The 12,808-nt window shown below is 36.5% G+C and overlaps 1 protein-coding gene across 1 annotated transcript; it reads left to right on the top strand.

Moving 5' to 3' along the window:
* The first annotated feature begins 2,354 nt into the window (after positions 1-2,354).
* On the top strand, positions 2,355-5,411 carry LOC108150555 (meiosis regulator and mRNA stability factor 1). The gene is given in 7 exon segments (XM_041708898.1): positions 2,355-2,727; positions 2,730-3,362; positions 3,365-3,427; positions 3,430-3,586; positions 3,588-3,740; positions 3,742-4,140; positions 4,142-5,411. Coding segments are annotated over 7 exon segments (1,608 nt in total). The 5' UTR covers positions 2,355-2,615; the 3' UTR covers positions 4,233-5,411.
* The last annotated feature ends 7,397 nt before the right edge of the window (positions 5,412-12,808 follow it).

Raw genomic sequence — 12,808 nt, 5'->3', positions numbered from 1 at the left:
CTGTGGCATAGGGAGGCACACTATAAAAGAATACCTTAGGAAAGCGGAAGGCGCCATGAGACAAGAACACTGGAGAAATACCCCAGGTCTAAGGCAAGCCAAAACTCAAATAAATAACTATAACAAGAAGAGGTTCAAGGAACTTATTCAACTGGGGAAAAACTCACTTAGGATCGTTACCGGATTACTAACCGGGCACTGTAGACTGAAAAGTCACCTAGGTAAGATGGGAATAACCAGCAGTGGAACTTGCAGATTCTGCGACATAGAGGACGAAACCTCTAGACACATCATTGCAGACTGTCCGGCGTTAGCAAGCATAAGATGTAAAATCTTAGGAACCAGAACTCTTACACCTGAGCTCCTAGTAAGAATCAACCCACTAAAACTCCTCGACTTTATTCGAGGAAGTGAGTTGATATCTGAGCTGTAGGCTCTGAATGGGGGTACAATAGATCTTATAGGTCGCGGTACACTGGACACCCCGATATTAATAATAATAATAATAATATAGAGTGCGACTACGGGCTCCACAACGAATTTTCGAAATTAAAAAAAAATTTCCTGTTGAGAACGAATGTCGTGATTTCAGATTTCAGGAGCAGCAAATCAGCACAAAATTATGCGTTAACTGATATTCTGCTAACTGATATTCAATTTTGCGTGTGGCTATACTCCAAATAATACTTGGATATAAGCATTCTGGGTTTAGCTTACATACCGATCGATTCTGGTCTGTACGAGTGCAGTTTTTGGGAGAGGTGCAGCAGAGCCAATATTAGCTTGCGATGACGGAGTTGGCTGGAGAGTCGACGACGACGTTGATGTACCTGTTTTTGCAATTGGTGCAACGGCAGTTACTGAGTAATAGTTGCCCATGCTGACGTAGTGAGAGCATGGATTCGTGGGAGGGGAGGTGACTGAGCAGCGGCGGCGCTTCTTGGGTATAGAAGTCGGGACGACAAAGATCGGAGCGGTCCGCGACATTGCGTTGCATTTTGTTTCCGGTGATTTCAACGATAAATAAGCATTATTTTGAGCCACGGAGAGTTGGCACTCGTCCTGTTTCTGTTACTGCTTTTACCGACTTTTAATCATAGGTTTACCGAGTGCACTTTCTATTGGTTTCATTGCCGGCATTAGGTCAAATATTATTGTATTAGTTATTTCCGGGTTTTAGATTTTCAGGACAATAGTGCCCCTGCCATTTGGCATTGCCTAAAGCGTCTTTTCGTTTGTAAGATTTATAAAACCCTTGCTGAGGGTATTATAATTTCAGTCAGAAGTTTGCAACGCAGTAAATGAGACATTTACATTTAAACACAAAAAAATATGTATAACCAACGATTTAATTTCTAAAACTGTCCCAACCTATGCAAAATTGTTAATTTCCCATGAAAAGTTGTTACATTACTATAAAATAGTGGGACCGCCACTGACTCTAAAATGATTGCATAACCATAAAAATTGTACACAGAGTAGCAGCGACAGAGCAGTTCAATAGTTTGCGAGTCGACCACTGTTCCCGCCTTATATTTAATTACGTTCTTGAAATGGAGGTGTCTCTGAGAGGGTAGAGACGGAGATTTATAATTTTATAATTAAAACTAAGTAAATTTGCTGATAATTAGTAAATTCTGTAAACTTCAATCTGAAAAAATACTTACATTTTTATTGTGGCCGGGGTTGAGAGTTGAGCAGCGTAACACTACGCTATGCTGGCAATTATGTAAGTCATGTCTAATTTAAAGACTTTTTCATGACCAGTCATTTTAAGCAAAGCGTAGTCACTTGCAAGTTGTTAAATTAACAACTCATTAAAATTGACAGCCGATGAAGTCAACAAAACTAGCTATTGGAGAAACAATATATAAGACAAAAATTTAAAGGTTATTATTTATATTTATGTTTTCATGTTTCTATTAACTTGGATATAAAAACAAATAAAAATCGTAGGTATTGCAACAACAAACTAAAGAAGAAAATTAAATTATTTGTTAATAATTTCAATATTAGTTTTATTAAAGTTTGGAGAAACAATAACCAAATACATAAGGATTATTGGACTGAAAGCCAACAACAAAATATATAAAAAAATATAATATAAAAGTAACAGTTTTACAAAGTTGGTTTTTACATATAAAATTTTTTTGTGTTTATATAATTTGTAACGAATCTTTGCTTTGTGCGGCTATCGCTACAGAAAGCCGAACGGATTTTTTTAGGTGTGGTGGCCCATACTGAAAAATACAAATTAACTTCTCTATATTACATTTTTTTTAAAACTCTTTTCAGAATAACGCTTTTAATTTTATAAAAATCGGAAAATGATTTTATGTAGTTGCCATAGAAACGAAAGAGTATTTAAGCTAGGGTATAGGGCCATCAAGCAGGTTATAAAAGGTGTGGAATTAAACAACATATAATTTTCACCACTTATTTTAAATAATACTTTTTTTGGGCTTTGTCTGGTGAAGCAATAGTTCTCTAGACCCTCTCTGTCCACTATATTAGTTTACGTGACGGTGCAAAACACTAAGCTTCAAGTTGCTTCGTTGCCAGGTCGCGGGGCTCCTAAAGGTAAACATGATTTCGTTTTCCCAACTTACTTTCTTATGAAGTTTACTTTTTATAATGTCCCCTACTATGCACTCCCCATGTATAAGTTCAGAGAGTTCTTTCAGTCCCGCTTTAAAACCTTAATCAGTGTTCTGGACTTGTATAAAATATAATTCAGACATCAATTAATTCAGACATAGTGAACACCCTCGAGAGCTCACCTTTAATGGAAGGTCTTCAACACAGCGTTCCCTACTGTAGTATTCATCTTAAGAGAGAGCAACACAAGGGATGGGCTGAGCAGGAAATCGAACCGTTGCCAAATGTCCACATGACCATTTCGGAGATTCAGAAACTGATCTACCCGCTGCTGAGGGTGCATCCGGGAGACATTCCAGTGACTACCCTACTTCACTGCATTAAAGGGCAACTTAAAGCTTCAATAATGCCGAATGAAAGCGGTGTCAACTTGGAGCATTTGGTTTTCTGTGTCCAAGGAATTCAGATCCAGATGAATAACTTTGGTATTAAAATTCTAGGCTGGTTGGAGCTAAGCAAGGATATGCCCTTGCAAGCTACTGGCAGCTCAAATGCAAATAGCCTGAACGTCAGTGACCGTGCTAATTGTTCGGAAGGGAGCTACTTCAAAAATTCTGTTGCCGATCCGCTCTTTCAAATCTCCCGCGAGGTAATCGAGTTAGTTAAGATGTCGCCAAAATCAACTATGAAGTTTAATCGCTTTATTCCGGCCTATCACAATCACTTTGTAAAACAATGTAGAGTTTCAGACTACGGATATACAAAGCATTGTCTTCTGTGGTGTACATCATGGGAGACGACGAAAATCGACAGATCACGCTGACTTATCGCGGATTAGGGAGTGTGACATGGCAGACATCCTAGATGGCCTGGTGAGCTTGAACATCTTTGTTCTAAGCAATGTACAGCACGGAAAAGATATTCCTAAATCAATGCCAAAACGCAAAATGACTAGCAGTGAATTGGAGAAAACAAGTGTGTTTGCCGGTGGAGCTCTTAAAGAATTCCCTTCAGTACTCTGTTCAGTTTCAAAAGTTTGTAAGATCCTACCATTATCACTTCGCCTACCAATTTCGTCTCAGTGACTACGGCTTCCATAAGATGGCAGACCTTATGGATGCTATTCACGTCTTAGTCGAGATGGAAAATAATACTCTCACCAAAAGTGGCTAGACGTGTGTTTGGTGAGCAATGTGAGGATCTTATACGTAGCGTTACTGGCAATGCAACACTCTGTACGAAGCTAGATCAGGTGTTAAAGCTACACAAAAAGAAATATGGCTACCAGATTCAACCTAAGACTCTGAGAATCTCGGATATGGCTACGGCAGCTAAGCTGTTGCCCTACGTTGAGTTAAAGCATAAAGACCAGACAATTTGGCTTATCTGTCACAATAACGACGTAGAGTTTTGCCTTCTTTGCTATAGAGCATGTAAGCACCTTTCGGCATCGGTTCTGTCACCAGCAACAAATTATGCCAATTTAGGAGCTCAATCTTCATTATTACCAGGAGCTTCTCAGAAGACTCAATTTATAAGCGATCACGGAGCAGGCACTTTTAGCCATGCGACATGCAATTGAGGTTAGCTTATTTATATTTATATCGGCCTTAAACCCAATGAATTATTTTTAAATAGATTTATAATAGCGCCGGCGTACAGTATGTTCGCCTAACCGGATTCATGAAGCTGTTTATTGCCATTGTCTATGCTAGAACAGTGGCCAAGCATGTATCTATGCGACATCAAAAACGCTTTGGACAGTGACTTCGCTTCTATTTTTGAGTTTGGATTCCCAAATCTCTATTCGGTAAACAGTGGACGAACCCAGGAACGATGCTATGTTTCTATGAATCCTAACTGCGAGTGTGGGTATCACCAAATACCCTAGTTGATTTAAATAATCTTAATTTTGATTTTGTCTCTTCGAAAGTGCGTCAGATTTCATTAATAAATCAACACTTGGGTGGCCTCGCAAAGATGTTAAATGTAAAGCACATGGCACAAAGCAGATTCCGTACTCCCATAGACGAGCATATCAACCTCCTACCTACTCAGTCCCCACAAAGTAGCCTATCAATAGCCAACCATTATGCGAAGACCGTTGTCAATGCGTGCAATTTTAAGTTTAATAACTTTTAATCTTATGACGATCTCTTTGCGACGGATAATTACATCATTCCACCGCTGGCCAATTATTTTATTGACTCATCATTGCTCAATAGCTTCGGGTCAGCTCTTGAAAGCGGTAATTTGTATAAAAGTTTCTGCAACAAAGAGAACTGGATGAACTCATCGAGTCAATTATTAAACAGTTCATTAAACTCGTCTAAAGAGCTGAATGTCAGTTTCGGAGCAGGAAATTTGGCTATTATAACCTCCAGTACAGCCATTTCATCGGATACTTTATATGATCACTCATCGTTCAAACTTTGTAATAGACGTAATGCATGCTTTAATAAGCTTTGTAAAAACATGCCGATTCATGTGGATAGTGACACTGATGAAACCTGCAATTTGGTCAGCGGACCGTCAATATGATCTATTTATGAGCCTCTGAAAAATGAAACGCCAACAACAAAGGTAAGAATAAAAATAAATACGATACAAACTAAGTTGTTCTTAATTTCGTGGAGTCATACAATTTTTTTCACCAACAGAAACTATCTTTTTGGAATGATCCCATTTGGAGCGCACGATCGACTACCTGAGCTTAAAACAAATAATATCTTCCCTATACTGCTTTCCCCCTATACCATTTCAAAAAACGAGAACTTAAAGAGGCAGCTGTTTAATTTTGAAAATCATGTTCGTAAAATTATACATTTTATTTTTGTAAGCAAATTCTATTAATAATAGCATTAATTGAAGTAAAAACATTAGTTGACCTAAGCCCTAACGTTATGTGACATAACTCAACACATGTACTGAAGATGCGCACAAAGAGCGTGTGCTTAGAAGACTATTGTTATTATAAAGTTAAAAGATTGATTATGATTTTGATATATAAAAAATAAATCAAACTTATCTTTATTGAGTTGGATTAAGAACTTATTTACTTAAGTTAAACAATTGTTTTTTATAGCTACGCGTCGCTCTATTGCTGCCGCCGACACTGCCGCTGTTGCTGTTTCTGATGACGTTCTTTCATATTATTGGTTGCTGCTCTTGGTCGCCGTCTCCGTTGGCCAAACTTAATTGTAATTGGCCGGTCCATTTTAATTATTGTATTTATTGTATGCACTTAGTTAAGTTCGATCAACTTTGGAAAGGTGCAAGCTCAGCGCACGTGGCTAAGTTCGTTTGAAATTGTATTATTATTATATTTGCTGTTTGTTGTGCAATCGATGCTTACTCTTTTCTTCTGTCTGAAAAATTGTATTATTTTGGGTGTAAACCCTTCCCTCCTTAAACGCGACTGTGCTTGGTCGCAACGTAGTAAGAGTACAGGTCCGGAATGCGTGGGCTTTTCTTGCGTTTCTGGCACGGAAGCTGGTGTACTTTCCGTTGACCTACACCTTCGTAGGAGTTCCGTGATCGATCCGTAGCTAACGGAAATTCTATGGTTGCCTTGCTTCCTAATCTTTTCAGCGCTTTTGTGTTGTTAATATTAAGTTCCTTGACTATTTGTAGTGAGAGAACTTCCTCTAACTTAGTCTTTTCTCCCAATAGTTGAAATAACGGAGGTTCGGGTTCGACTACGTTGATTTCCCTTGACTTGAAGATGGTTTCGCCAATTGTTACCGTCGAATTACGGTATTGTTTTATGAAAGAGCCTTGCAGTTGTAGAATTTTTTTATCTAGTGAGACTGATCTATTGAAGTTGTTCATGTTGTATATGTTGATTGTTGATCATCTTACATTCTGGTTCTCGAAGGTTTAAGAGAGCGTTTACGCAAGTATCAATGCTTAAATCTAAAAAATTTTCTGAATTACAAATTGTCTTATCATTATAGGATTCACAAGGTTTAATTATTGCAAATAATTGTCTCTTATGTTCTAAAAAATTGACATATTTTATATCATTGATTATTTGTGCTTTTTTATTGCTTTAAATTAATGGTTGGGAGGCTAATAATGTAGATAAGGTCTTTGCCATTTTTGGCTAACTTGATTCGAGCAAATTCCAATAATTCTTCTATGTTAAAAAATAAGTTGTTTTCTTTTTTAATAATTTTCTCCACTTTTTTGGTTTCTGTGTTCGTAAATACAAGCGAATTTATTGTGTTAGATTGGGCTCATGTAACATAATTGCGTATATTATGTTGGTTATTTCATCTTTTATTAATTAACTTTTATACTTTAAAATATTTGCTTTCTGATTTACGATTTTGTCATAGCTGTGGGTAACTTTCAATATTGCATTAGTAGCATTAGTAAGTTGGTTTTTTTTTTATAAATAAATCTGTTAACCACTACTTGTCTATTGTTGTTTTCTAGCTGCTCATTTATCTTATCTTCTAAGATCTGACAGTCGTGGTGATTTGCTTTTATTGCCCTTTTTGGTCTTTTTTGAGTTTGGAGTATGCGTAAATCAGTTTGGATCTGTTTTAGTTCATAGGAAAGATATGGGTGTAATGGATGAGATGAGATGAGATGAGATGAGATGAGATGAGATGAGATGAGATGAGATGAGATGAGATGAGATGAGATGAGATGAGATGATGAGATGAGATGAGATGAGATGAGTGAATGAAATAATTCTTCTAACTTTGCCAGAGTTTCTTCATAGCTTTGTATGTTAAAGACGTGGATGATTTTAAATGTTCCGTCTTGCTTAGCCGCTAATCCGGTTTCGAGTGAGATGATTTGTGAATTGGATAGTCGAAATTATGTCCTTATATTATTTTTATGAATTATTTTTCCGGTTTGTATTTTAGCGGTGGTCGTTTTATTTTTCGCTACCTTCTCGCCTTTGTATCTAGGTGTAAGATTGGTTCGTAACCTTTTATCTATTTTAACGGGGACAGTTGCGCCTGGTTTAAAAGGTTTTAGTAGGATTTTTCCTTGATTATTTTGTTTATTTTCAATTTTCTGTTTTATTTCTTCTCGTTATACCCTTGCAGAGGGTATTATAATTTCAGTCAGAAGTTTGCAACGCAGTGAAGGAGACATCTCCGACCCTATAAAGTATATATATTCTTGATCAGCATCACTAGGCGAGTCGATCTAGCCATGTCCGTCTGTCCGTCTGTCCGTCCGGTTATATGCAAACTAGTCTCTCAGTTTTAAAGCTATCTGCATGAAACTTTCCCAAAAGTTGTCTTTCTATTGCAGGTAGTATATAAGTCGGAACGAGCCGGATCGGACGACTATAGCATATAGCTCCCATAGGAACAATCGGAAAAATAAATGAAAAAAATTATAACTTTGCTGTTTTTCAATTTTTTGTTTAGTTCTTCGACATATAGCAATGGTTAAATAATTCAGAATTATGGTTTAAATTTCATCAAAATCGGACGACTATAGCATATAGCTCCCATAGGAACAATCGGAAAAATAAATGAAAAAAATTATAACTTTGCTGTTTTTTAATTTTTTGTTTAGTTCTTCGAGATTTAGTAATGGTTACATATTTCCGACTTACGGTTTAAATTTCATCAAAGTCGGACGACTATATCATATAGCTCCCATAGGAACAATCGGAAAAATAAATGAAAAAAAATTATAACTTTTCTGTTTTTTAATTTTTTGTTTAGTTCTTCGACATATAGCAATGGTTAAATATTTCAGAATTATGGTTTAAATTTTATCAAAATCGGACGTCTATGTCATATAGCTCCCTTAGAAATAATAAAAATATATAAAATAACTATCAAATAATTGAGCTGCAAATCATCATAGCTTCAATGTTTTTAAACATATACGAAAGTAAATCATAATTTTAATGTTTTCAAAAATGTTTAATTCTTGCAATAGCTGCAAGGGTATATGAACTTCGGCTTGCCGAAGTTGGCTTTCTTTCTTGTATTTTTTCTATGTCTTCTGCTGAACTAAAGATTGTGCTTCTGAAAAATATGTCTATGGGTCTATATTTTGTTACAGATAGGATCGATTTATTATTTATATATATATATATATTAAGTGAAAGCAACACCGTACTGACGACTTTCATAAATAATTTAAGATGGCTAGAGAAATGGTAACCAAGAAGATACGCTCCGCTTAAAGGGATCATTATAAAAAAAAAGGAAGAAAGAAATCTTCGGCAAGCCGAAGTTCATATACCCTTGCAGCTATTGCAAGAATTAAATATTTTTTAAAACATTCAAATTCTGATTTACTTGCGTATAGGTTAAAAAAAATTAAGGCTATGATGATTTGCAGCTCAATTATTGGATAGTTATTTTATATATTTTTATTATTTCTATAGGAGCTATATGATATAGTCGTCCTATTTTGATGAAATTTAAACCGTTATTTTGAAATATTTAACCATTACTATATGTCTAAGTACTAAAAAAATGAAAAACAGCAAAGTTATAATTTTTTTAAAATTATTTCTCCGATTCGGCTCATTCCGACTTATATACTACCTGCAATAGGAAGAAAACTTTTGGATTAGTTTCATGCAGATATCTTTTAAACTAAGAGACTAGTTTGCGTAAAAACGGACGGACAGACGGACGGACAGACGGACGGACAGACGGACATGGCTACATCGACTCTCCTAGTGATGCTGATCAAGTATATATATATTTTATAGGGTCGGAAACGTCTCCTTCACCTCGTTGCAAACTTCTGACTGAAATTATAATACCCTCTGCAAGTGTATTACAAATTTAACAACTGTCTGAAATATAAGTGGAAAGAATTGAATAGCTTAGAAAAAACCTGACCAAACCGTCAATGTTGAAAAACTTAACCAAAAGTCTTTATTCATCAATGTACCTGAGGCTTCTTGTAACATGAATTCCAGAACACACTGTGATAATAGTTTCATGTGGTTCATGTGAGTAAGTCTATATGATGTCCTTGCTTGTATTCCTAAAGTAAAGTCCAGCGCTGAAAGTCTAGACAATCTTAGCCCAAAGTTTTTAAAAATATTACTACCGTTTATTTTGCAATATATAACCTTCATCTTTAATACTTCTTTAACTACTTCTTCTTTTCTGACGGTTTGGAAAAGAGCACAAATAAATCCGATACCAAAGGCCAACAATGACTATAGACCAATTTCAGTCCTACCTTTTCTTTCCAATGTTGTTGAAAACCTTATTCTGTACAGATTCAATGTTTCCTAGAATGCAATATTTACAGCACAAATAAACAGTCAGAGTTTCGTAAAAGAAGAAGGTGTATCACGGCCATAACTCACATTGTAGATGATATTCGCCAGCAAATCGATCAAAATTACGTCACTCTCCTGACTCTTCTTGATCATAGCAAGGCCTTCGATTCTGTGAACCACAACATTCTTAGTACTAATCTAAGAAATCTTTTAAATTTTTCAAGCACTTCAGTCAGTTTGAGTAGTTCTTATTTGTCCAACAGACTTGAAGCCGAATCCGCGGGAAATAATATTTCCAATTTTAAGCATGTGTAAAGAGGAGCTCCACAAGGATCCTTACTAGGCCCTCTGTTGTTCGCAATCTATGTAAACGATTTACCCAGTGTCCTGTCCGAATGTGAAGAGCATTGGCATCGGCAAAAGACCCGTTGTTACTTCAACTCTACAGAATTTATTAATAAGCAATACACCTATTGAATACGTTGAACAGTAAATTTGGGAATTACATTCAGTAGCACATTATTGTGGAGTATGCGCATAGGAACAGCCACCCGGCGAGCATATGGCGTGCGATCCAAAATTATTCCTGCCAGAAGATACAAACCTGCTAATCGCCAAAGCCATTCTCGTTCCTACACTATTATACGGTGTTTAAATATTTGGTCAGTGCGACTCGCGATATATGAACAGATTATGGAACAGTCTACCACACGAAATAAAAAGAATTAGGAGCACAACTCTATTTAAAATTAAAGTAAAAGAAATTTACAAATAATAAATATTATTTGAAAAATAAACATATACATTAAAATATTATAAAATTCTTTAAAGAAAGATAGTTTATAAGTGTTAGTCTTAAGTCTATAATGTTATATTTAATTTTTTCATAGTATAATGATTAACAATAAGCATATGCTTGTAGCGCTGGAATAAAATATTACATAGAGCTAAAATTAAATTAAATGATTATTAGTATTATCCCCGCAGGGGCACCCACAGATGAGTGACGGGATTGACACACCCGCGTTCCCTAGTCACGGCAAGGCACTGGATATAAAACTGGACCAACGATTGCGCCCACATTTTAGAATTTTACGACGTCGGGCCTGACATCTTGTGACATCTTGCAGAAACGGCTTTCGGATAATGTTACTTTCGCATGTATCCAGTTAAAACCTGGGAAGTCTTTAATTACTTTCAAACCATATCACCGTTTATTTGGCGGTACAGGTGCAGTTAAAATGATTCCTGCTTAACGCCCATCCTGGCTCTGAACACAACAGCCCATGAGACCTTCTGTCAACCCTCGCGTGGACCTTACTGCTTGCATCTGGACCCCTGGGGACATACTGGACGACTGTACATTAAATAAAGATGAGAACACCTAACTTAACTACTAACTTACCACTTCACAATGGAAAAAACGTCAATAGAAGGCGTTAGTTATCAGCGCTAGTTGCGGACTAAACCGTAATAAGTACTTACTTGTCACCCTTTGATGACATACAGACCTTCCAAAGCAAGTTTGACGATATTGAAGGCGCTCCAAGGAAAAAGAGTTCTAGACATGGCGGCGAGACTGGGGATGGTAGTTGCAAACACAGGCTCAATCGCTACATTAAGGTGAATAGGAAACGCGGTTAAATAAAACTGCCCTAATCAATGAAAACCCACGCAAGACGTATACTGGTGGACAAACGAAATAAAAACTTTAAGAGAGAAATGCCTCAAAACAAACGTAGAGGAATCTTTTCCAACCAGGAGCAAGAGTACAAAAGAGCTATGAAGGAAATGAATGTTGCTATCAGGAAGTTTAAAATTAGTAAGTGGAATTCCCTCTGCAGCGACGATTCTGATCCGTGGGGACTGGGATATAAAATTGTAACGAAGAAACTTAGGTCAAGAATAACAAGTGGCTAAAATAGTAAAATATTGACAGGGCCACAAAAGGGTTAAAAAGGAGGAGAACCCTGAGGCCTGATAACATACCAATCACAAAACGCCCACCCTTGCTTTGCTAGATATGTTGCAGTGGAAACAAAAACATTTGGTTCTGATAAGCAAGGGCAAAGGAGATCCCTCAGCCCCATCAGTATATCGACCTTTGCGTATGTAAAATACGTCAGGAAAGTTTCTGGAGAAGATGATCAAGCCGCGACTAGCAATGGCAGTCAAAAGAGCGGGAGAACTATCTTCAAGACAATTTGGTTTTAGCCTCACAATCGGAGCTATTCAAGAGGTGGTTTATGAGGCACTACCGAGCCAACAAGGTAATCACTTCTCGAGACCTATAGAACTCTTAGCTACACCGGATGTTTATTTATTTATATGGTCAATATGATTAATAAACAAATCTCGATAAGTGCAAAGAGTAAGTGGTTATTAATAACATATTTGAAAGAATATTTAAGATAAATTTACTATAGCGAACAACAAAACATTTATTTAGGTTGAGAGGCAAATTGTTCTGAATACACCATAAACTGATTTTGTTCAGATTGTGGCAAATAACTGTCATTTATGGAATTCACTGGCTTGCACATTTTAAGGTCTTCCGCATAAAGAAGATACTTGGCAGATTGAATGCAGAAACAAATATCATTAATGAAAATAATGATATAATAATTAAAGCAAAGGACCAAGAGAACTATTCTGAGGAAGACCAGAGGTTGCTTCATAGGAGTTAGAAACAAACCCGCTGATTCCAGCTTGAATGCAATGTTTCGCGAAAATATCTAAAACCCGTGCTGATTAGGGTCAATATAAGAACAGGAAGGATAATTTTTTAACTACAATTCTCTCGAATAGCTTTGTAATATTGCTTATTTTAGCAATAGGCCTGTAATTAGAAACCTCAGACTTGCTTCCGCCTTTATGAACCGGTAGAATTTTGGCAATTTTACATCTAGTTATCAATTTACCCTGAGATAGCGAGGAAGAGAAGATCATCTTATAGGGGTTGAAGAAGATAGCATTTAG

The sequence above is a fragment of the Drosophila elegans genome, unplaced genomic scaffold, assembly GCF_018152505.1.
Source record: "Drosophila elegans isolate 14027-0461.03 unplaced genomic scaffold, ASM1815250v1 contig_409, whole genome shotgun sequence".
NCBI lineage: Eukaryota > Metazoa > Arthropoda > Insecta > Diptera > Drosophilidae > Drosophila > Drosophila elegans.
Note: the sequence above shows the minus strand (reverse complement) of the source record. Positions and strands in the feature narration are given on the sequence as shown.